At 39.6% G+C, this 22,538-nt stretch overlaps 2 protein-coding genes across 3 annotated transcripts; one reads left to right on the top strand and one right to left on the bottom strand.

The window, feature by feature from the left end:
• Positions 1-335: 335 nt before the first annotated feature.
• plb1 (phospholipase B1) lies at positions 336-15,638 on the bottom strand. Its single transcript, XM_074692164.1, has 43 exons — positions 15,563-15,638; positions 15,130-15,179; positions 14,971-15,034; positions 14,732-14,795; positions 14,577-14,608; positions 13,945-14,005; positions 13,812-13,860; positions 12,725-12,790; positions 12,571-12,636; positions 12,430-12,485; positions 11,924-11,996; positions 11,710-11,838; positions 11,589-11,627; positions 11,148-11,216; positions 10,943-11,017; positions 10,793-10,853; positions 10,634-10,692; positions 10,449-10,522; positions 10,298-10,341; positions 8,887-8,995; positions 8,729-8,780; positions 8,542-8,622; positions 8,270-8,335; positions 8,079-8,179; positions 7,905-7,986; positions 6,831-6,935; positions 6,637-6,732; positions 6,457-6,528; positions 6,297-6,374; positions 5,999-6,059; positions 5,859-5,917; positions 5,649-5,716; positions 5,147-5,190; positions 4,933-5,032; positions 4,805-4,856; positions 4,618-4,698; positions 3,758-3,823; positions 3,350-3,444; positions 3,073-3,154; positions 1,490-1,594; positions 1,306-1,401; positions 1,115-1,189; positions 336-1,022 (listed from the first exon to the last, which is right to left on the bottom strand). The coding sequence occupies exons 1-43, from the start codon at positions 15,621-15,623 to the stop codon at positions 747-749; spliced, it is 3,294 nt and encodes a 1,097-aa protein (XP_074548265.1). The 5' UTR covers positions 15,624-15,638; the 3' UTR covers positions 336-746.
• A 2,349-nt stretch (positions 15,639-17,987) lies between these two features.
• Positions 17,988-20,506, top strand: LOC141806015 (protein yippee-like 5). Of its 2 annotated transcripts, none has more exons than XM_074691236.1 (3): positions 17,988-18,176; positions 18,778-18,943; positions 19,042-20,506. In XM_074691236.1, the coding sequence occupies exons 2-3, from the start codon at positions 18,803-18,805 to the stop codon at positions 19,264-19,266; spliced, it is 366 nt and encodes a 121-aa protein (XP_074547337.1). In that variant the 5' UTR covers positions 17,988-18,176; positions 18,778-18,802; the 3' UTR covers positions 19,267-20,506. The 2 variants fall into 2 exon arrangements, with proteins under 2 accessions (XP_074547337.1, XP_074547336.1); XM_074691235.1 differs by having other exon boundaries at positions 17,991-18,176; positions 18,775-18,943.
• The last annotated feature ends 2,032 nt before the right edge of the window (positions 20,507-22,538 follow it).

Here is a 22,538-nt window from a genome sequence, read left to right as displayed (position 1 = left end):
CAGTATCATTTGCACATGAATGGTTGTTGTGATTTTTTAGACATGAATATTTGTATTTCCCATCCTAGACAAACACATGTACACATAATTGTTGTGATTTTCTAGAAAGGAAGACTAGAACATCATAAATTAACTGGTGTCTAGATGTCTGAATCTTTTAAACAATCATCGCAGATTTGAGTTTTTTGGAATTATTTAAATTGTTTATTAGAAAACCATATTTTGTTACAATCAAAGGTTTTTCAGTGATTTTACAAACAGATACGCATAAATAAAAGAACAGATTCCCATAAACTTCCCATAAACTGAGATCTTAATGTTTTTCAGTGTGAGGTTTTTATTCAGGAACATCAGAATTAATATAAGTTTGCTTCATGACAAGTAGAAAAGTCCCCACAGGATCTTTAATCAAATCTTTAAAACAATGGTAATAAGTTAATGTTTTTATTAGCAGATTAAATGTACACTGTCTGAACTGTGTTTGATACTTTCAGTGTGATTGAAGCTCGTTGTAAGGCCAGCTACAACATGTAAACACAGGTTGAATTGAGTGTAATAGCCTTTAAAGTTAAACATGTTAACAAGAGAAGACTTATTTCACCTCTGTATTGAGTAAACTTTCTGTAATTCCAGGGCTGTTTTATCATGTCTCAGAATGAAAAACAGACTCATTAACGTAATATTCTTTAATATGTTGTGTTTCTTTTTCTATATTTTTCCAGTCCAAAGCCTCAGTAAGCAGCCCTCTAAAACTTAATGCTCTTTATCTCCACTTCCCCTGTCATCTTCCTCTTGCTCCTTTTTTCTCTGCAGGAGAGGAGGAGCCAGGTGACACCCCAGCCAATCAGAAGCCCTGTTACAGCCAGTACAGCAGCAGCCCATCCAGGCACAGAGTCAGTGCAGTCAGGGAGGAGAGGCTGGGCTGTGGTCTGCGTAGGTGGAGATGTGCTGTCTGTTTCAGGTGCTGGTGTAGTGGTTGTGATGGGAAAGCTGTTTACTCTTGTGAAGATGTAAGGATGCTCCTAAAACATTAAAAAACACAAATTACAATGATATATATTTTACATTTAGTCAGAGAAATAATGAGTGGGGGACTGAAGTAGTTGTTTCTTACCTCAGTGGGACACTTGAGGCTGTCCCTGCTGTTTCTGAAGTTGTTATATGACTGTTTTTTACCCACTGGCTCCAGCTGGAAATAAAACAGAGTTCTTATTTGATCAGCAAATGAGTAAATTACAGTGAGATGTGGAGGACTAAACAAAGCTCTGTCCCCTGTCAAACACAGTTGGCCTTAAAATAACTCACCATGTTATTCCACAGAGCGGTCGCCATGTCAGCATGACCTCGTTCACTGAAGTGAAAGCAGTCCTCAGAGAAGTACGTGTCGTCAGGTCGGGCATCCTGGAGGCGATACATTGGAACATTTGGGTTTTTCAGTAACTTCAGATAATGTTTGTAGTTGTATATGTGGAGGTTTTGTGGAGCTTACAGCATTTAAAGGAACAACAGTGTTCTCGAAATATGGCTGCATGACCACAGCAAAGTCCTCTTTGCCATCATAGCGGCCTCCGTACACTAACTTTTCTGTCTCAACCTGAAATGATAACACATTGATTGTGGTCAGTTTAGCATAGTGCAAGGTTAGAATGTGTTATTTTTGGTTCATGAGTTTCAAAGACCTCTATCATATCATTATTAACATGATAAATAAGATAGTTTCCTTAAAAGCCTGTTAAGAATATTAAAAAAAAAAAAAAAAAAATTTACCCCTTAGGAGTTATGACAACACTAGCTTAGGTCGTATTTTGGCCCATCTCAAAACGGCTGCCCTCATGAAATCATCCACACACTTTTTTCAGGATAAATATTGCTAAGTTTCAAGAAGTAGCAGTTAGAATAGCATCTAAATTGTTATTCTTTTTTTAAAGTATTTTCTGCATTAAAAGAATGCATATTTACAAAAAACTTTACTAAAAAAGTTTCCAAAACCACTCCATTTATCGAATATAATCCAAAAAATGTGTCATAAAAATGATCACTGGGCTTTACAGGGTCAAAATAAGACAATAAAATCATCATATCAAAAAATGTACAATGTATCCATGTAACCCCAACCCCCCTTTTAAGAAAAATAAGTAAATAAATAGTATAACAAAATTTGAACGTCCCGATTAAAAAAATTGAGGAGCTGTTGAAAAACTTAAAAATTATGGAAATGCAAATATTGTGCAATTATTTATTTTAATTTTATTTTCAATTTTTTGCATGTACTCCTGTCAGCCCGAACAAAACAGTTTTGTGTTATGTCCAATTCCATGCATACAGCTCTGGCCCGTAAAGCTTTAGCTGACTCCACATTTTCAGTAAGTGATTTATTTTATTTCAAGCAGAAATTCAGTGAAAACATCTTCTATTTTCTTGCTAATTTTTGAACAGTGCATCTGGGTTTTGGACTGTCTGCCAGACCAGCGGTTCTCAAACTTTTTTCAGTGACGTACCCCCCTATGACATGTATTTTTTCTGCCAAGTATCCCTTAACAGGGGGAGATTAGTTTTGGTTGGAAAAAAAAAGGAAAACAGCGCTGTACTGTTAGTGTCTATTGGATTAAGTACTCAGTTTAAGAACTTAAACTTATTTGGATTCAAACATTGATTTAATAAATTGTGTTGAAGGGATTTTTCTTGGTTGATTTTTTTTTTGAATATACATTTTTGAATCTTGCATACCCCCTCGAGTGCCCTCACGTAACCCCATTTGAGAACCACTGTGCTAGACAAAAAGGAATTCACAGACTTCACTCTGACCACCTGGACATTTTGATTTTGCTTTTTTGCCACAGGTTATTTTTCAGGCAGTGAGTGAATCCAGCAAACAAGCTGCAGCTCAAATTACAGAAATGTCTTAAACAACACAACCGGACAGTGGTAAACTCTGTGCATGCATCCCTCTGCAGAGTGGAGTGGAGCTCAAAAATCAGAGAGACTACAGATAAAAGCAAAGCTTCTTTTTTTAGAGGAGGAAACTGAAACAAGATTTTATCCCACATTTGAGACTCACTCCTATCTGCTAACCTGTAGCTGTCGATTGATCCGTTTTACTTCCGCCAGCTCAGGGGAATCCTCTCCTGGTAATAAAAAGCACGGGCAGACAAACCTGAGGATCGATGGAAAGAAGGAAAAAGAAAATACACGTCATGCTTACATTAATGATACATAACGCCACCTTTAGCTTTGTTAAAGATGTCAGTGTGTAAAGAAGTGCTCTTGGTTTGAATGAGCAGTCTCCCCGAGACACACTGGTCCTGATTCATGAAGAATTGATTTGGCAGGAGTGGATCGATGAGCGTACTGTTGTAACACATTGCACCCGAGACTATCCCTCTTGATCCTGCGAAGGCCTTCAATTTCAAGGATGTTCAAAACGTTGACAATCGCCCGAGGAACCTGAGACCAGAGATCATAAGGGCTACATTCAGAGACAAAAATTCAGAAGTGACTGAACCAAACAATTTTCCATTTTACTGAGGTGGCCCTGAAGTGCAAATCACAACAACAAATCAGAAAACATAACAGCAAATTCAAAAACACAACTAAAAAACAGGAACGACAACAAAATCAAGTGAACTAGAAGAGGTAGGTGTTTGTTCTTTGGTTTTTGATTTGCTGTTGTGATTTGCACTTCAGGGCCCCCGTACTTATGCTATAATATGATACATAATAGTCAGCTCTGTTTTAATCACAGATAACATCATGTCACCTCTTTATAGAGCATATCCAGGCTTGTCATCATGTGGTTGCTGTAGTTCTGAGGTGACAGAGTGGCCTGCAGATGTGAAACAAAATACAAAATCAGTGCTTTTATTTATTCATAGCAGACATTTGTACACTCATTTCCTTCTTAATCAACAGATTTGCTCTGTTGTGGTTAGAAACCACAAAATAATTCAAGCTCATTTAGAGGAAACTGGCAGAGTTTGAGGATAAAACGGACTTATTACCCCAAAAGAGCTGATGCCATGCAACATGCACGAACGCAGGAGCAACAGCTAACCCTAAGCTGTCACTACAGACTCTGCGCTCATCTTAAATTGATGCTGCGCTTTGATATTCTGCTTCAAAGCACAAACGTTAAAAGAGAGACTGCCCTGTCAGTGGAGCGTAATGGAGAGAGGGAAATAAGAGGGAGAGAAGGAGGGAGGAGAGGATGAAGAGTCTGGGTTGACCTCTGTGTTGTTTATGCCTCTTAGAGAACAAGGCCTGTCACTGTGCCCCCCTGTGATGGTTTCATACAGACAGTGGTTGAGAGGGAGGGAGCCGGGGAGCGGGGTTGTTTAGCGTTGGAGGGGTGAAGTGACAGAATGTGCTCAGTGAAAAGAAACCGTGTCTGCTCTCCTTCTACTCTGACACAATAAAACAATTAGAGGAGAGCCGCTCACAAAGCTTGATTATTCTGCTCCAGTGAGTGGTCCCGTTTGGGGAGTGATATCATGAGACGGCTCTGAGCAAAACACTACGAGAGGAAATTAAGCAGTGAGCTTTAGTGGAAGCCAATTTTCAGTTTGAAGATACTCCTCATCCAGGGATCATCCCCTGTTTCCTCCTCTTAAAGTAACTCACCCGGTCATTGCAGTACTGACACAGGTCATTGCCTCCAATGAAGAGGGTCACCAGCTTCCAGTCGTTCTCAAAATCCACCTTCTATTTACATCAAACACAAAGGAAGAAGCCAAAACTCAACATTGTTTTTCTTGCTTTCTAAGTATTACTCTCTAATACATTTTTTAACTCAATAAAATACACTCACAGTGTCATTTTTCATCAGGTCGATTAGGCGCCGCACCTGCCCTGGAATTCCTCTGTATGGCGTAAGAAAAGTGTTGAAATGAGCCTTTAAAGTGCATAACAAATCCTGGAAACAGAAAAAGAACTCACGCTACTTTGGCTCCAGATACAGCCACGTTGAAGCCACTCTGCCTCTTCCCCTGGCCCATTGACATTCCTTTGATATCAGGATTGAACTTCTTGAGAATATCTGATGCACAGAAAAGCAGATTATAGCAGAGTGGACAATTTACTGCCTCTGTTACAGTCTAACTCTGCCATCTAGTGGTGCTCATGTGCATAACAGGGCAGCATGGTGACTTACTTGGTAATGTTGTGACAGTCTCCAGTTCTTTGTCTCCTCCGATGCTGATCAATCGAAAGCACATAATCAACAAATAAACAAAACGATAAATATATTTTTTTTGTTTGACACACAGTTCAGTCAGGACCACTCTCATCAAGGTATTCATCATTTTAATGCAATAAGTTATATATTTGGCTCTGTTCTGGGAACTCCCTGCCCTTTCACATGCCCAAGTGGAAGGGCGAGGGTTTGGAGTGCCAGCTGAAGTGGCAGGGTGAGCACACCTCCTCTCTCTTTCATTCCATGCATGCATGCAAAGCCAAGGCAGGGAGAGCAGCAGCGAATACTTTGAGTGGGTATCTGTGATGAATACGTATAACACTAGTAAAATCAGACGCAGCGTTTAAAGAGCCAAATGGATGTGTAGCTGAGCTGTAAGCTGATAGGAGCTGATGTTGAGATGTTGACATGGTGGCCTGCCTGAACTAGCGCTGTGCTCATTTTGTTCGTGGTCTCTCACCTCCACGCCACTCCTCTGTACTCAGTACGAAGTTGAAGCAGATTCTTTGCTTTCGCACCAAAGCCAGCCTGTGTACGGAGAAACATTCGCTATTATTTTCAGACCCTCTTTGCATCCGTTTATCTTATTCTACATCCATTTGATACGTGTCTTAAGGCAAAAACTATAAATAATGTGTGAGTTACTCTCTTTAAAACATTCATGTGTTACCGTTAAGGAGTCTCCCAGAGCAGCTACCACTTTGAGGTCAGCTGGTCGCACCTTGTGGGCTAGCAAAACATCCATATTAGCAAGTTTTTCATTTGACCTTTCTCAAAAGACTGCACCAGAGTAACACAGTGGGAGCTTACCTGATGTGGGCACAGAGTTGGATGGAGCTGTATTTGCACAGCGAAGGTCACTCCCCCAGTTCTGAGGAATTGTAGAGACATGTCAGGTGTTTTTTAAATGTTAAAATTTAGCTCAAAAAGTGATGGAAAGTGTGTTTGGTAGAAAATTTCTTGCATTGTCTAAATAGTGCCTGCTTGGCAGCACCAGAAGTTTAAAACAAGAGACAATAGAAACAGAAGAATGATCTGTTTGGCATTGACAGAGAAGATTTTTTTTGTGAAGCAGTGACATTAATAAGGGGCAGAAACTGTGACGTACTGTTACAGGAGCAGGAGTTGGGGGAGGGCCCGGGAAGGAGTAGTTGCTGTTGATGGCAGTCCTGATAAATGGGCTGCTCTGATAGATAATAAAACACATCAAAAACAGACTTAATATTTTAATAAAAAACAAAATATCAAGTTGCTGAATGTAAAGTTACCTCAGAGGGACACTTCAACTCAATGCCTGCTGTGAAGTCTTGTGTAAAAGTCTTGTTGCCCACCGGTTCTAACTAAGAGAAATTAAAAGTCATTGTTTTTTCCTCAGTAAAAAAAGAAATAAGAACCACAAACTGCAAAATATAAACGAAAGAAATGTGTTCTCATGAAGTGAAATCTACCATGTTGTTCCAAAGAGCTCGAGCCATGAGTGTATGAGCTTTCTGACTCAGGTGGAAACAGTCAGGTGAGAAGTAAGAGCGATCAGGTCGTCCATCCTTTTAAGAGCAAAACATAGGAAGGACATTATTCTTACACCACCACCATCAATGCAGGCAAATAAAAAAAACTTAGTCTCATTAGTGTGAGCTCTTACCTCTAGATAAGGAAGGAAAACCTCCCTGAAGAAGGGCTGCAGCACCACTGTGAAGTTGTCGTGCGTGTCGTAGCGCCCAGAGTCGATGAGCTCTCTCATGCTAAGCTGGATGAAAGGATAGAAAAAAAGATGAAGAGCACACATCGACTGAAATGTGATCCCTGCATCTGGACCTGGATTTTTCTACATTCTGCTGCATTTTCAACCTTTGCATCAAACTTCTCCTTGATTGTTTGGCCTAAAAGTCAGTTACAAGTATGAAAAGAGAGGGATGAGGTGTGGTCTTGTGCTGTAACATATCATACATTGGAGGCCTTTCAAGCTCAAATGCTGGATTCATTATGAGCTCACTGAATAGTCCCAGTTTACGGTAGATAAAAGCTGCCCTTGCAACTTTAGTGCATTCAAATGCTTTCAGTTTAAAAGTCAGATTTCATGTTACTTTACCTGAACCAGTAAGCTAAATAAAAAAAAAAAAACTAAATTGCTAAGTTGCTAGGCGGCTACAGCCGCTCTCTTTTCCTTGTCCGTTTCTTGTGATCTTTTCATCTCTTTTTCATCATCGCTGCTTTTGGAGTGGGTCATTACTTTGTATAGTTAATTTGCTGGTCGTGGACACCAAACTGTTTTTTTGTCTTCATTGATAATTTATTATTTTTTCTCCTGTGTTTGTCTGGAGATCCTACATGTAACCATGGCTGCATTGTTTACATATGAAATCAACTGTTAGCAGCCTGTAGCATGTTAATGCTAACTGGTGCAAGGCCTGATGTTTCCCCACAGAGTGAGGAGAAGGAGGTGAGGACGACGTGCTGGTTCTCAGGTGTGAGCTAAGAAGTGACAACATGGACCTGTCCTGAAGCTCAGTCCTGGACCCTGTGGAGGTGGAGGCTGGCTGAACTGGACAATGATGGACAAGCTGACATCATCTATTTTCTTATGGACCTTTTTGCATTTTCTATACACTTTCTTATTTTTTTTTCTTGACTGCTGCTGTGACTTCTCCTGAATTTCCCCTCAGGGATAAATAAAGTGTTTTTCATTCTATTCTATTTTTTTTTTATAAATAATTACCTGATAGGCCGCATTGAAGTCTCTGACTTTGTGCAGTTCAGAGGATCCATCTTTAGGCTTCAGTATGCAGGGACAGACTAAACTGAAACACAAACATTGAACTGTTAAATGATGTGTTTTTTTCTTTTTTGTTTGTTTGGTTTGCTTGGTTTTACACAATTTAAGGTCACTGACCTCACAAACCAGGTGGGGCAGCCCAGAGTTTTATCATTGTGCAGCTCACGTAAAGGAACGATGTCCAAGAGCTCCACCAGATTTACAATGGCGCGAGGTACCTACATAGAACAGAGAAAAGTTTGTAAATGTCTTGTGAATTGTTTTATTTTTTCCAGGGGAAATGTAAACTGCATAAGAAGAAATCATACCTCTCTGTGGAGGATGTCCAGAGCTTCACGGATGCGACCAATCACATTTCTGGGGGAGAAGAAAATCTAAGGAAGACAAACACAAGACCACAGCATGAAACAGAGGGAATCAAACAAAGATGTGACATATACTGATGAATTGTTCAGTGAAGTGAAACTCAATCAGACAATATTCAAAACATTGCAGATAGACAGGCTATTATTTATTTGGATGTCTGGGTTTTTGTTTTACTCTGACTTTTAATCTGGCTGTTTTAGAAAGTGTTGCTCACGCTGTCTGTGCAGAAGTCACAAATGTCATTGCCTCCTATAAACATGGTGATCACTTTCCAGTCATTGTGGAAATCAACGCGCTGTAAAAGAGATAAGAGATAACAGCTCAATTTATTTGCTAATCTTGAGAAAACTATTCAAACAAGAGTTACATCATTGAATATCTGTAGTTCACCACTGCCTCACCTTGTCAGTTTTCATTTTGTCCACCAGGACTTGCACCTGTCGTACCATGTCACTGAAAACACAAACATCCCATGGTGAAAAAGGAATCTGAAAGTTATTTGGACTTCTACAGCATGCGTGATAAAAGTCTTATTGAAAGTGAGTGAATGATGTCTGACCCAGCTTTGGCTCCTGCCACAGCCTGGTTGAGGAAAGCTGTAGGGGTGTTGTGGTTACCTATTCCCTCAGAGAAGCCTGTCAGGTTGGAGCTGAATTCTTTCAGGATATCTGCAGGAAGCAGGAAGACAGGTGAGAAAAAATAGATTCAACATTTGAAAAATTAATGATTTTGTATTAAAGCCAAATACTTAGTATTTTAACATATTGTTTTCATGGGGTTGTTTTTATTGTAGTAGTCATGGTCAATGGCTGCCATATTAAGTTAAATACTAATCTTTCCACTCTTTCGTTTTACTACAAATGCTTCATTACACTATTTATTAAAGCTAAAAATTGAGGGGTTTTATTTTTACATTTCAGCAGAATGATTGTTTTTGCAAACTGTGTCACAGTACATGCCATGTCACTTTGGTGGCTTCATATGCAGAGCTCCAAAGCAGCGGACCCTGACCCCAAACATGGTAAAAGCTGGGTCTAGTTTGATTTTTTTCTGGGAAATCTAAGGTATTCACTCTCAGGTAAATTAATAAAGCTCTTAGATTTCAGTATTATTATTTGCTAGCTTTTACCATCAACATGCCATGTAATGTTCCAGTTTAAAGCATTTATTTACTGCTATTTGAGTCAGGTATGGTAAGTTTGAATTTTGAGGTCAATCTTAGCCAGGGCTGTCCAATTAATGGCCCGTGGGCCAAAGTTGGCCCGCAAGCAATTTTTTTTTTTTGGCCCGCTGCCCATGTTTGAATATTTAGCACATATATATTTTAAATTAATGTAAATAAATGCAGATATAGAAGTCATTTATAGGGAAAAAGAGTCCAAAGCAGGTGTTCACTTATGTTACTATTCCTTATTTTAAAAGGATGGAAGATACAAAATTTTATTTCATAGGAGCATGTTGTTTCCCATGTTGTGTAGGTCATATTGCGCTAAATGTCTTTGAAGACATAGGTCTAGTAATTGTGCCGTATGGATGCTCAGTAGCTTTATGCTGTGAAATAAAGTAAAAAAAAAGTGTTTTCATTTTCCAAATTACTTGTATGAGTGTTTATTTTGCACTATTATGCTATAAGCGTATTTGATATGCAGCCCTCCACCCTAATTCGTTGTTGGTCCTTCACTGAAAAGAATTTGGGCACCCCTGATTTAAGCAAATCTTAAAGATGCGACTTTTCATTTTTGATAATTTTAGGTTTCCTTAAATGCTTGGCTCGATCACATGGACAATGGGTTGTACAGACTGTGACTTGTATACCATTATAGTTTGTTATCAGACATAAGGCTTCACTGAGTCTATTTTTGACCTCTCGCATTTAGTGAAATAAAACTTCAGTAACTATTATTAAGGCGTTTTAGTTTCAAACAATGTGTCTTCATTTATTCAAATGGTTAAAGAAAAGATGAGCGTACTTGGTAATGTGGTCACATTTGTAATGTCTCCATCACCACCAATGCTGAAAAATAAGGAGAAGAAAGTTTTAACTGTGACTATCAAAAAGAATCAAATTTGATGCAAGCATTGCCACACTTTTTAAAATGCAGGATTTGTTGCAGACCTTACCTCCATGACAGTCCTCTGTACTCATTAATCACTAAAAGAAGGTTGTCGTTCTTTGCACCCACACCATTGGCTGCCTGCAGAAAGCATCACATTAAACATATGATCCAAATGTCTTCACAATGCAATGCAATCCTGTTGTTTTTTGTTTTACAGGATTTAGACCAAAACACTGAATAAATACTCACTGTCAGTGAATCACCCAATGCTGCCACCACTCTGATGTCTCCAGGTCTGAGTTCATGAACTACACAGAGATCAAATCAAGGTAGGTTGGACTACATTTCCCAAAATACCTAAGCAGGCATGAAATATAAGCTACAGTACAATGAAGTTTAAGGTCTCACCTGAGGTTGGTGTCGTCGGGGATGGACTGCGATCTGTGCAATTTAGCTCTGTGCCCATGAACTACAAAAACAGAACAACACTATCAGATGTGCTCAGCTGTGGTTGCTGAGATTCATCGCTGCAGGTGAGAGTAAGAGTTCAGTACGTACAGATTCTTCTAGTGGGGAAGAATTCAGCGCTCTGTCAGTGGGGGAGTTTCTCTGCGTCCTCAGGAAAGGACGCTCCTGTTGAATCATTGAGGCGTGAACAGAATATCATGTCAAAGGTATAATTTTGTGCAGCATTGTTACATAACATTCACAGATGAGTTTTCTATTCCTTAATGTTATTATGGGATGGCACAGCATGCCTTACCTGCGTGGGGCAGGGAATACTAATGAGGCTGTTGCCCGTGACCTCTGCCTGACCCATCGATGGTTGAATCTGGAGGGAAAGTCACGATTGGTTGAATAATTTAGGCTGAAGTGGAGTCATTCAGTGCAGCCAATTAGCACACACTGATTACACAATTCTTATATCTGTGCACATTTTGCAGGAACAAAGCCAGAGAAAGTCATCCTATGCTATCATCTCAAGTTAATCTTTACATCTCTTATCTAATTTCATGTCAGAGTCATAAAATGTAATCACACAGCTCCATCTTACTTTTGCTTTGAGGAGTGACGTGGACTCTTATCGGTTGGTTATTTTACAACTGCGATGCAGGGTCAGTTTAAGTGTCAGTACAACATGTGCGCGGAAGGTTTTCAGTGTGCTGCTTCATCAGACAGACTGATGTAAACATACAGGACTTACCATATTACCCCATAGCTGAACAGCAACTCGATTAAGGTCCTACAAAGACACACAGATGGATGATGGTTTCATTCACATCAGGAATCTCTTTGACTTTGAACCTCGTATCACTGATGATAACTGGCATGTTGTCTTTTCTTACCGAGTCTGAGGTGTCATCAAGGATTGCTGGCTCAGACTGCAGCACAGCAGCAAAATCTGAGTTTTCACTCTGCCATGTTGGATCTTCTAAGACATCACTCAGGGAGTCCTAAACCAAGACAACAAATATTTTGCAAGTCAGGAAAGAATTCATAAAATCATACATGTGTGACATTAAAATCTGTCTGTTTTACCTGTAGTGTTTTTAAGAGAGTAGCCATTTGTAGTCGCTGGTTTATGCTGTTGCTGGTCACACACTCACACCTGAAACAAATATAAAAGAAAACATGTCATCGCTCTTCCTGAGAAATAATCTACACACTGTAAAATGTGATTTTTATATTTTTTTGTTTCAACATATCAATTTAAGTCAGTATAACAAAAGATTACTGAAGTTGTTGTGATAACACAAAATAAGAACAAAAAGAACACAAAATAACAGGAAGCCTCTGCTGCTGCTGTTTTTTTCATTTTTTTACAGTGTAGTGACATTTTTTACAGTGTAGAAGTTGAGGTAACAAACAAATATAAGTAAACTGAAAATAAAGGCTAACTGAAAAGTTTAATTGACTTAAAATAGATTTATTGTTTTGAACAACTACCTGAAGAAGTTGACTCCGATACTTACATTGAAACAAGTTGCATTTAACAGTGCATGAATTAGATAAGCAGATACTGTTAATAGATGTTTGCAGCTCACTTGTCTTGTTGAGGATTTGTGCTCCAGACCACAACTTGAACCAAAGTGTGATGCAACTGCAGAAATACAAACCAGCATATTAAAGACTTAAAATCATTTTGATTTCTCTTTTAAAGCTTTTTTCAAGAAAAACTCCAGTACCGTGTTCTTTAGTATCCGTAGAGCTGCTTTCACCTCCTGCACAGCAGCTGTGACATCCCCTGACACCTGATGTAGAAAGCAACAGGTTTTTTCTCCTACGGAACCGAGTATTAAACTAAATGAAACATGATTTTATGGTACATGCAGATCTTACATGTGGGGAACAGGCACACATGGAGTCTGCTGGGACAAAAAGCAGCACCAGCTTCCATTCTGTCGTCTGCAAAGATAAAAGAACCAATAAATGTTTTACAAAACAAGTTGTGATTTTCTCACTGGGTTTGGGTTAAAAGAATTTTGCAACATCATGTAGAAGATTCTTTGCATAAAGACACAGGGAGAAAATTAAGGGAGACCAGAAACCTCCAAGACTCACTTACTGTTAAGTGTCTGTCTCAGTTTGGTCTGAGCCAAAATTAAAGAGGGGGTATTATATTTTTTTAAGGCTTTATAGTGTTCTTCTGGTACCCCTGTAGTGCCTTTACATGAATCACATCTCCAAAAATCCATATTTTCCACACACTGGTGTTTTAGAAAACCCTTGTTCCAGCCTCTTTCTGAAAGTATTTGATTCAACAGCTGTCTCTTTAAGGCCCCCGGTCCACAAACCCCCTTCCCTCTGATTGGCCAGCTCTCTGAAGGTCTGTTGCAGACTGTGAGCATACTTTTGTGTTTTTTTAGGCCCACCTTTCCAACCTATCATGAACCAGTAAGGAGATTCTTAGACAATGTTCTCATCATTTCAGCAAGTTTCATGGAGACCTTTTACATTTTTTTTAGATTCAGGAATTTCTGCATAATGTAAACATGTAGCTCTTTGAAATCAGCATGTTTAGTATGAACATCCAGCACCATCATGTTACATCCATGTCTGGAATATGAGAAAGAATAACAATCCCCTTAAAGTGCAGAGTAGTGACCTTATGAGGTTATGTGGGATAATGATTTGGTTTGCTGCAGTCACTTCCTGAGTCATGTGGTGTTCAAGAAATGGTACAAATGAAGTCTATCCTTGGCATTACACATAAATAGGTAGAAATTAGTAAAGAGATGAAACGTGCAAATTTAACTACAGGGGGCGCCTGAATACACAAATTTAAAAATCCTCACAGGAGCTTCAAATAATTCCTGCAACTATCTATTTATCTGTATTTTCAGTCACTTGCTCAGTTGATTTGTCTGCCTGGGTATTTATAAACATTTTGAACGTAAAACAGTGTTATGAGAGGGTGAACGTGTACCTGATGAGAAAGGGAGAGTGACAGCGCCTCCGCGTCCTCCAACAAGCTTCTATAAAACACAGACACACTTTTATCTCACCTGCGGTAATAAAGTAATAGAAAATGAATTAGTGACCATAGATCCATGTCTCACCTGGGTTGCTGTGAGTTCACATGTGGAGTGACCCCCTCCAGGTTAAACATGGACAGCAGCTCTGTTCAACACACACGCACACACACACACACACACACACACACACACACACACACACACACACACACACACACACACACACACACACACACACACACACACGATGGGGTCGTTATTTTGAAACTGCAGCTGGTGATAGCCTCCATTCCTGTCACCAGTTTCCGTAACTTTCATGTTGAATGAAGGTCAGTGACCTGTGTTTTATGGCCTTCTGTCTCATGCCTCACAGATAAACTGAACTGAAGGATTATTGTTCCAAGAGCTTTGCTTCAAAGTGTGATCACACTAACGGTGACACGGGCTGGAGTAAGACCTTGGACTAAGTGTCTGTAAATTGTAAATGCTTGACATTTACGGTTATACGATCTCTCTGTATAGAGAAAAGTATTTTTACATTCCACTGCAGGCAGCGTTAATTGGTGATGCAGTAAGTTTATGATCAACAAAGTAAAAGCTGAAAAGGATTATGTAAGGACACAACAAAGTCAGCGTGCTGCAAGTGCTGGTACCAACACAAAACATGTGATTCAGACAACTTTACAAGCAGCGTGTGTGAAAGCTTAGAGACTCACCAGCGACTCTGACGACCACTCTTGATGCTTCCCTGAAGATGGAGACAGACACAGTGTCCATGAGTAACAAATATGTAATTTTAGCAGATCTAGCTGCCCATTTCTTTGGTCACTTCCAGAATAATATAAACATCATTTTACTTTTGACTTTCTACCTGTGCGACTGTGGTAATCCCAGAACATAAAGAGCTGAGACATCTGCAGGTGTGAGAGTGTGAACTGATGGAGAAAACACAGAAATAAGTGAGAAGCAGAAGTTTAATGGGGGACATGTCAGACGTAAAATTTGCTCTGATGTCCTTTAAAGTGAGAAATAGCATAGTAAACTATTTAGGAGGCTCAACAAAATTAGCGCTGAAACTGGCGAAGAGATTTATAAATGACTGCTAAACACCTGAGGAGGATGGTGCTGAAGGGGCAGGTAGAGGTGAGCAGAGGACAGGCATGTAACTCCCTGACTGTAGCGCAGAAAAAAGGAATGCATGGATATCATATTAGTTAATTTTTCATATAGACACTTTTTCAATTAACTGAGTTTTTTTTTTCACAATACCTCCTCTGATTCTTCTGTAAATGGCTCATTTTTGGGTACACTGAAGGCATCTGTGACACAAGAAACAAATACAATTTTATCAATCCTGTGTTTTCTTTCTCTTCCCAATAAATACAACAGCCAATAAAATAATGCTCAAGTATTAGAAAGGGCATCTAAGACCATTTTAGCACATTTAATTTGTCTTTTCAAAGCATTTTAATTACTTTTGTTGGAACACAACTGTCTATGCCGTTCAGTCAATCCAAAATACATAGTTGCTGCACAAGCAATAACATTATTTCAACATCATGCAACCCAGAAAAGAAATAACACTAACACTCTACACTCCAAAACAGCACACAGATAACATATTCAATTCATCTCTTGCCGCTTCAGCAACTGTAACAAATAACACACAACAAAAATTTATGTTGATTGTCCTGGGAGTTACCTGTAAGCTGAGTACAAACTCCAAAAATTGCCACCAGAAACAGGAGAGCAGACCTGGTCATGATGTGATGAGGTACTGAAAGCCTTCCACACTGAGAGGTTTCTGCTCTGCCCTCCTCTTTTTTCTTCTTCAGAGAGAGAAAGAGAGCACAAGTGCACTGTACCTGCAAAGAGGGAGGGGAAGTGAGAAGGCAAAGATTCTAAAAGGGGAAGGAAAAGAGGGAAAAGCACGAATTGTCTGAGAGGAAAAATGACAATTTATGTGACTCACATGCTTTTATACTCTGTCATATCTTGATCTCATCACTTCATCTAGATAACAATCAACAAAGCTACAGACGCACCTTCTCTGCCTTATCTCACTGTGTATCTGACCTGTGGTTCTTCTTACATGTTTTGCAACAAACTCATCTCTCACATTGTGAAAGATCAGCTGTATCTCACCATAGCCCTTTAAACATTCAAACATTATATCATTCTTCAAGTGGATAAAAAAATACCACAAATATCGCCCTGTTTGAACTCCACTATATTCCCATACAACTGATTTTTTCATTCATTTCTACAAATAAATATATCAAACAGCATGACAAAAAAGAAAGCTTATACAATACACCCCATTGGCAAAAAATGTTTTTAAAACATACCAAAGGGGTAATAGTTCTCCAAGTCTTCACAGAGATGCAGAAAATCAGTCGATTATTATTAGCCTATTGTTTCAGGCATCAGAACAGTTTGTGGACAAAGTGATAGTAACCACAGAGATATTCATCGTAAGAGGATAATTTCATAATAAAACTCATTTGGCTGGAGAAGCACAAACACCCATAAAGTTTCCATCCTACTCAACATCTTGAGTCTTGGTTTATGTTGTCAGTGCAGCATGAGTAAATCATTAATAATGGAAACAGAATTACTATTACTAATTCACCAATAGTTTATCCAAACTATGAAGTATTGTATGCTTTATAGTTTAGATAAACTGTTTGTGTGCGATTTTATTTCGCAGCTGTTGCTTTTTGACTCAGTCAGTCATTTCCCAGTGTTGGTATATTTTTTACAATTCTTACATAATACTTTAAAACTATTCCAGCAATACAAACAACTGGCAGTCATTAACAGGACAGGTTCTGTTTGGGAGATGTGATGAGATCTGATAAGATCTTTTATGAATCCGTCCTCAGATCTGCAGATAGCCTGACCCTTCAGCAGAGTCCACCGCAGGTTATCTTGATGTTAAATATTCTTCAGATAGCCATCAATGTGAAGAAATAAGAAGCAATAGTCATGTCAAATTTTGTTGTATAATATTATGTATGCTTGTGGTTACTTAAAGAGCATTTGGATGAATTGCTAATGTTTCTACTAAATCTGGGACTGAGTTCTTTTCAATATTCTTCAACAAATTTAGAATTGTAACATCTACTTTTCTTAGTTTTTTCTTCCTGCCAATCCGTCCTGAGCAGAATGTCCTACCTGTTAATCTAACTACATTAAAATTTCCTGACTGTCTTTTTGGCTCTGTCAGAGTGGCTAACCTGTGAATCTGGTCTCCTCAGAGTTCCCGGCCTATTTGACTTGTGTCAGAATGGCCTGCCTGCAAATCTGGTCTCTTATGTATGGCATACCTGTAACTCTTGATGGATCAAACTAGCCTATCTGTAAATCTGGCCCTGTAAAAAATGACATCTGTCCCAACTGGAATGACCCAGCAGTTAATCCAGCTCCTTATGAATGGGATATATGCCTATTTCACATGTCAGAATGGCCCACCTGCAAATCTGACCCCATCAGAATGCCCTACCTATAAAGCAGGCTTTATCAGAATGACTTCAGTCTGTAGTCATTTGATAGCCGTGCATCAAAATACCCTACCTGCCCATTTGACAGGTGTCAGAACAGCCTAATTTTACATGGAAGACAATTTCGGACGGCTCATTTTCTGTTTAGTTAACTTGAGTCATGACGGACGAATTATTGACTAGTTCAATCACCTTTACACAGAGAACACGTTGACATAAAAAAGTCATCTAACAAAATCTTTTATTACCTCTTTTTCTCAAATTAGTAAGAAATGGTTACCATCATTATAATAACGGAAAACTAAAATGTATTTGCTGTCTTCAACGCATAATGGCTCCAAGGGTATAAAAAACTCACCAACAGTGTCTAAAATGGGGTAAAAAAAAAAAAAAAAAAAAAAAAAGGTAACAAAAAACAATTAGAAGAAGACATAACAGAATTCTTTCTGTTTCTGTTCTTTCCTACTCCAGATATCTGTTTCCCGATTAAGACTAATTATAAATTCAATTTTAGATATCCAAAATTTGGCATGTTGTCTTGTCATTGGTAATGGTAGAAATTGAATTACCGTTTATTTGCGGTTTCCAGTGCACGAGCCGCTACAGCGCGCGCGAGCCGCAACGTCATCACCGGATGTTGATACTCGCTCTCAGCCGTTTAGAGCGCAGCGCAAACAGGAACAGCTGAAAAAGAACAACAAAGCCACGACGACGACCGCATAAACAACAGATGTTCGTGTAAAACACACCTTACACATCGCTGACACTATCCTATCTTGAGTCAGTTTCTGCCCCTGGAACAAATCTGAGAAGGTAAGGCGTCGTCATTTGTGTCATGTTAGAAATATGCGTTTTGTTGTTCGTTGTATCTGTTAGCTCGAAGCTAACATAACGTTAGCGTCTTTCGACTTGATTAACGAGCGGCTCACTACTAGAAGTGAATGTTCAGATCACAGGAGTAGAACAAAGGAGAGGTTTTTCTTTGAAAGAACGAGAACTGTTCGCTTTGTTCGGAATAATTCGGATTTTTTGCTGTACCACTCAAAGTTCAGCTGCCATCGAATGTCAACAGTCTCCGTGACAAGTAAGGCAGGAGCTAGAAGTGCTTGTTGAAATTGGGTACTTGTTCCAGAGGGGGCTATTTTAGCATGACCTAGTCACCAAAAACATCCAAATTTAAGCAAATATATACCTATTGGGGACTATGATGTTTGTTTTACTGCTGCTGAGCATGGATAAAGTAGTGTTTATAGAGTCATGCGGACACGTCTTTACAGGAAGTCAGCTGCGAAAATAATAATAGTGTTTATCTCAGCATCTCACTGCCAAGAATATCAGATTTCTTTACCTTTAATTTTTAATGGAAATGTATTTAAGACAATCCTGTCCTCTTTCGCTCATATTTTTGCAGTAGCTTATTCACACCGACAGATTTCACAATGGGGCGCATCTTCTTGGACCACATTGGGGGAACACGTCTCTTCTCCTGTGCCAACTGTGACACCATCCTGACCAACAGGTCGGAGCTTATCTCGACACGATTCACAGGAGCCACAGGCAGAGCATTCCTCTTCAACAAGGTAGTGGAACTTTGTGTTTGACATTTCCAGTCACAGCTACTGAGTATCTAGTTTCCTGCTGTAAGACAGATGTGCATGCCTGTGTGTTAACCCTACAGGTGGTGAACCTGCAGTACAGCGAAGTGCAGGACAGAGTGATGCTGACTGGCAGACACATGGTAAGGGATGTCAGCTGCAAGAACTGCAACAGCAAGCTTGGTTGGATCTATGAGTTTGCTACTGAGGACAGTCAACGCTACAAGGAAGGACGTGTCATCCTGGAGAGGGCGCTGGTGAGGGAGAGCGAAGGCTTCGAGGAGCACGTCCCCTCAGACAACTCATGAGCCCCCAGAATTTGGATTGTTTCTTCCTCCTTTCCTTCTCCTTTTAATCCCTTTACCTCTGCGCTGCACACCTCCACCTGCAGATATAGTGCTCGGTGAAGTTTTAGCTTCACTTGTCACACTCCCTCCCGTGGCTCTGGTCTTGACCTCTGCTGATTTAAAAGATTGGTTTGCTGGCACCATTCTTGCTGAATAGGCCTCCTCAAAACACTTCCTGATTTATGCGTCATAGGACACCCTCCTCAACCAGCTGGGAGCACAGACTGGGGGAGGTTGCACCCTCAGTTGTTTGTGCACGGCTACACAGAATTCTTTCAGCTCTCTGCACAAGGCATGCTCCACACTTTTTCCTCAAACGATTATCAAACAGGTGCACGGAAATGACACAGACACAGCTGGGAGTGAGTATCATCCAGTCAAGCCTACACATCATTCAAATTGTGCTTTCATGATGTATACTGCTTTAATTGAGATTCTGTGTTGTCAACTTTGTGTCAGTGTATAAGTCACTGGTGAGCACTAAATACAAATAAGACCACTGTAGTTATTTCGATATCAGTTTCTCGTCATTAGAGTGTAGTAGAATTATTGTTACAGTATTTAAAATCTTTGTTGCCATCCAAAAGATACCATAAAGAAGGCACAGATTGATGTCATATTTAAGTATTCATTGTTGTGTTTGGTGATAAGAGGACTCCTCTTTAGCTCTAGCTCACATTCATGTTGATTGACTTGCTTGACGTGTACACAAAGTGATTGAGTTGTCACACCAGTGCAGTGTTTAGTGTGAAAGTGATGTGCACAGTAGACAATCATACAATTTAGCTTTTGATTCAGTTTTTTCGCCCTCCTTCTGTTACCATGGTTCTTTGTGCCTGTTTGGTTTGGTGTGCTGTGCAAAAATCAACAAGTCACCATGGCAACTTACGATGGAGGGGGGTGCATTTACCTTCCAGCCATGTGTCTCCAGTGTGAAAAAGGAGTGTGCTAAAGATGTTCTTTGGCGTGCTAACTGGATGATGAAAGGATGGCGTGTCAAGGGTTTGGAAGACAAATGAACACTGACAGCTGATATTCACACTTTACTTTCTCTTTGATAAGTCACTGTGTAGTAAAAACACACAAAACATGTTAAAACCTAGTTTTAGATTGACAGAAAAAAAGAGTTTTGGAAGAGTAGTTTATCTTTAGTAATCCTTTGCTTTGGGCACATTTGGTCACAAGATGACTCTTTTTTTTTTTTTTTTCACAACACAAAGCAAAAAAAGCTTTAATAGAGTCTTTGTCCTCTAACGATGCCAGCATCTCTGTTTTATAAAGTCAGTGTTGGGTCAGATTTAAATCAAAATGTCAAGATGTACCACAAAAAATCTCAATCTGTGTGACATTTGAGGTTATTTTTGGAGAGGGTCGTAGCATCCTGGCCTGGTGAGACATTGTGCCATTTCAGATTGTGCATGCCTGCAGGCGTACCCAGTGCTGTCCGGTCTTCACTGCTGACACTTCATGCTTTTTGCACGCCTTTACAAGGTCATGCAAGATGTCATTTCTATGAAAAAAAACTTGCTTCATTACGTATTGATGGCAACAGACCACCCATTCATATACCCGAGTCAGCAGTGCATCAGTGGCAGAAAAATGAAATTGTGTTTTCTTTTAACATTTTATTGATATGCCATAGTTTTTATTTGATTTTCTTTTGATGATGATAATTTTATTGTATTGTTGTATTTTTTCTGGATTGAAAATACTTTTCTTGTATGGTTAAAGCAAGATTTTCTTTGATGTGATTTCTAAATAAACATTTTGTCTTGCTGGGTTTATGGTTTCTTATTTATATGCGTTTGATAACCATCTGGACACTGATATGGCGTGGCGGTTAGGTCGCACCTCAACAGGCTAGCCCTTGAGCGGTCACACGCTTGCTGCTGCCCTGTTATTTATCTGGATAAGGCATGAAAAGCCAGAAAAACATATTTAAAAAAGAAAATGATCAGGTACATGTATATGTCAATATTCATTCTTAATCACCTGCTAAAATAGTTTCCTGTCCCTAGGTTCATATTTTTCTTTTCTTTTAATTGTAGACTGAATTTATGGTAAATATACAACCAGAAATTTCCTTTGACTTTAAGAACTATTGCTTTATATTCATCCAAGTACCAAAAGTGAGGTCTCAAAAGGGAGAAATAAAATCTTCAGACCTCTAGGTGGCAGCAGGACACTGAGAGCCAGTCTGATCTCTGAGGATGTTTCCCCTTGGATGCACAATGCTGAGTCCCTTGCCTGCCTCTGACGTTCGCCTGCCTGGCAGGCTCTGTGGAGCTTCACTGCAGTCTGCAAATACATGTCAGTGATTTTACGCTCTGGAGCATGAAGTCTGCTGTATAGTGTGTCATAAAGGTACACACGAAACGCAGATACCATAAACCGTGTAAGAAAAACCTTCATGAAAAAATCCCTGAATGTAATCTCAACTGCTCTGTACCCGCTGCAGTTTGACTGCATTGAGTTCATAAATAGGCCGTGACGACTCCTTCCTAATCCTCCCACTAATATTGCAGTGCTGCCGTAAAGTTATTTATAGCCCTGATCCTGTTGGAAGGCTTCTTTGTCAGTGTGTCACAGTGTTGGAATCAACAACAGGTCTGCTTCTCTGCAGTCACTCCAGGAGACACCCCTGCACCCAGCACACACAAATATTATTTATGTGCTTGAACACACACTGTTCTGGACACAGCTATTTTTGTATCAACAGCGGTTGTTTGCTCTTGAACATAATCAGATTGAGATGTTTTTATGGTCATATCAAGAGCCAGTTAATTGTAGGACATCATTCAAGGAGGATAAAAAGAGGCTTGTCTCCTGAGAGCTCACTGTGCTGCCTTGTAATTCATTGTTTTCTTTGACTTTGTCCCGGCTTAACCTCGGGATTATCTGCCGTCTTTATTGAAAAAGCCAATAGGCCAGATAGGGATAATTACAATGGCGTCTTGATCCTGTTAGTCCACATGCAACTTGAATAGACGGTGGCACAAATCTAGATGTGACACACTCTTGACGTGTGTGTTCACAGCAGGAGATATTTTTCCACAGCCTCTCGAACACTCCAGCCGGGTAATGAACATTCAGGACAGTATTCAAGGCCATTGCACAGAAATTATGCAGCATGATTGAAGTGATGCTCCTGTGTCACGGTGCATCATCCATCTTTCATATGCCCACTATCAAACCTATCAGAGTAAATTTGGAGATATTATCAGAGGATGAGA

This window comes from Halichoeres trimaculatus, unplaced genomic scaffold, assembly GCF_033239565.1.
Source record: "Halichoeres trimaculatus isolate MK-OKI-2021-1 unplaced genomic scaffold, fHalTri1.1 fHalTri1_scaffold_17, whole genome shotgun sequence".
In the NCBI taxonomy this organism is placed as follows: domain Eukaryota; kingdom Metazoa; phylum Chordata; class Actinopteri; order Labriformes; family Labridae; genus Halichoeres; species Halichoeres trimaculatus.
This window is presented reverse-complemented; position numbering and strand designations above follow the sequence as displayed.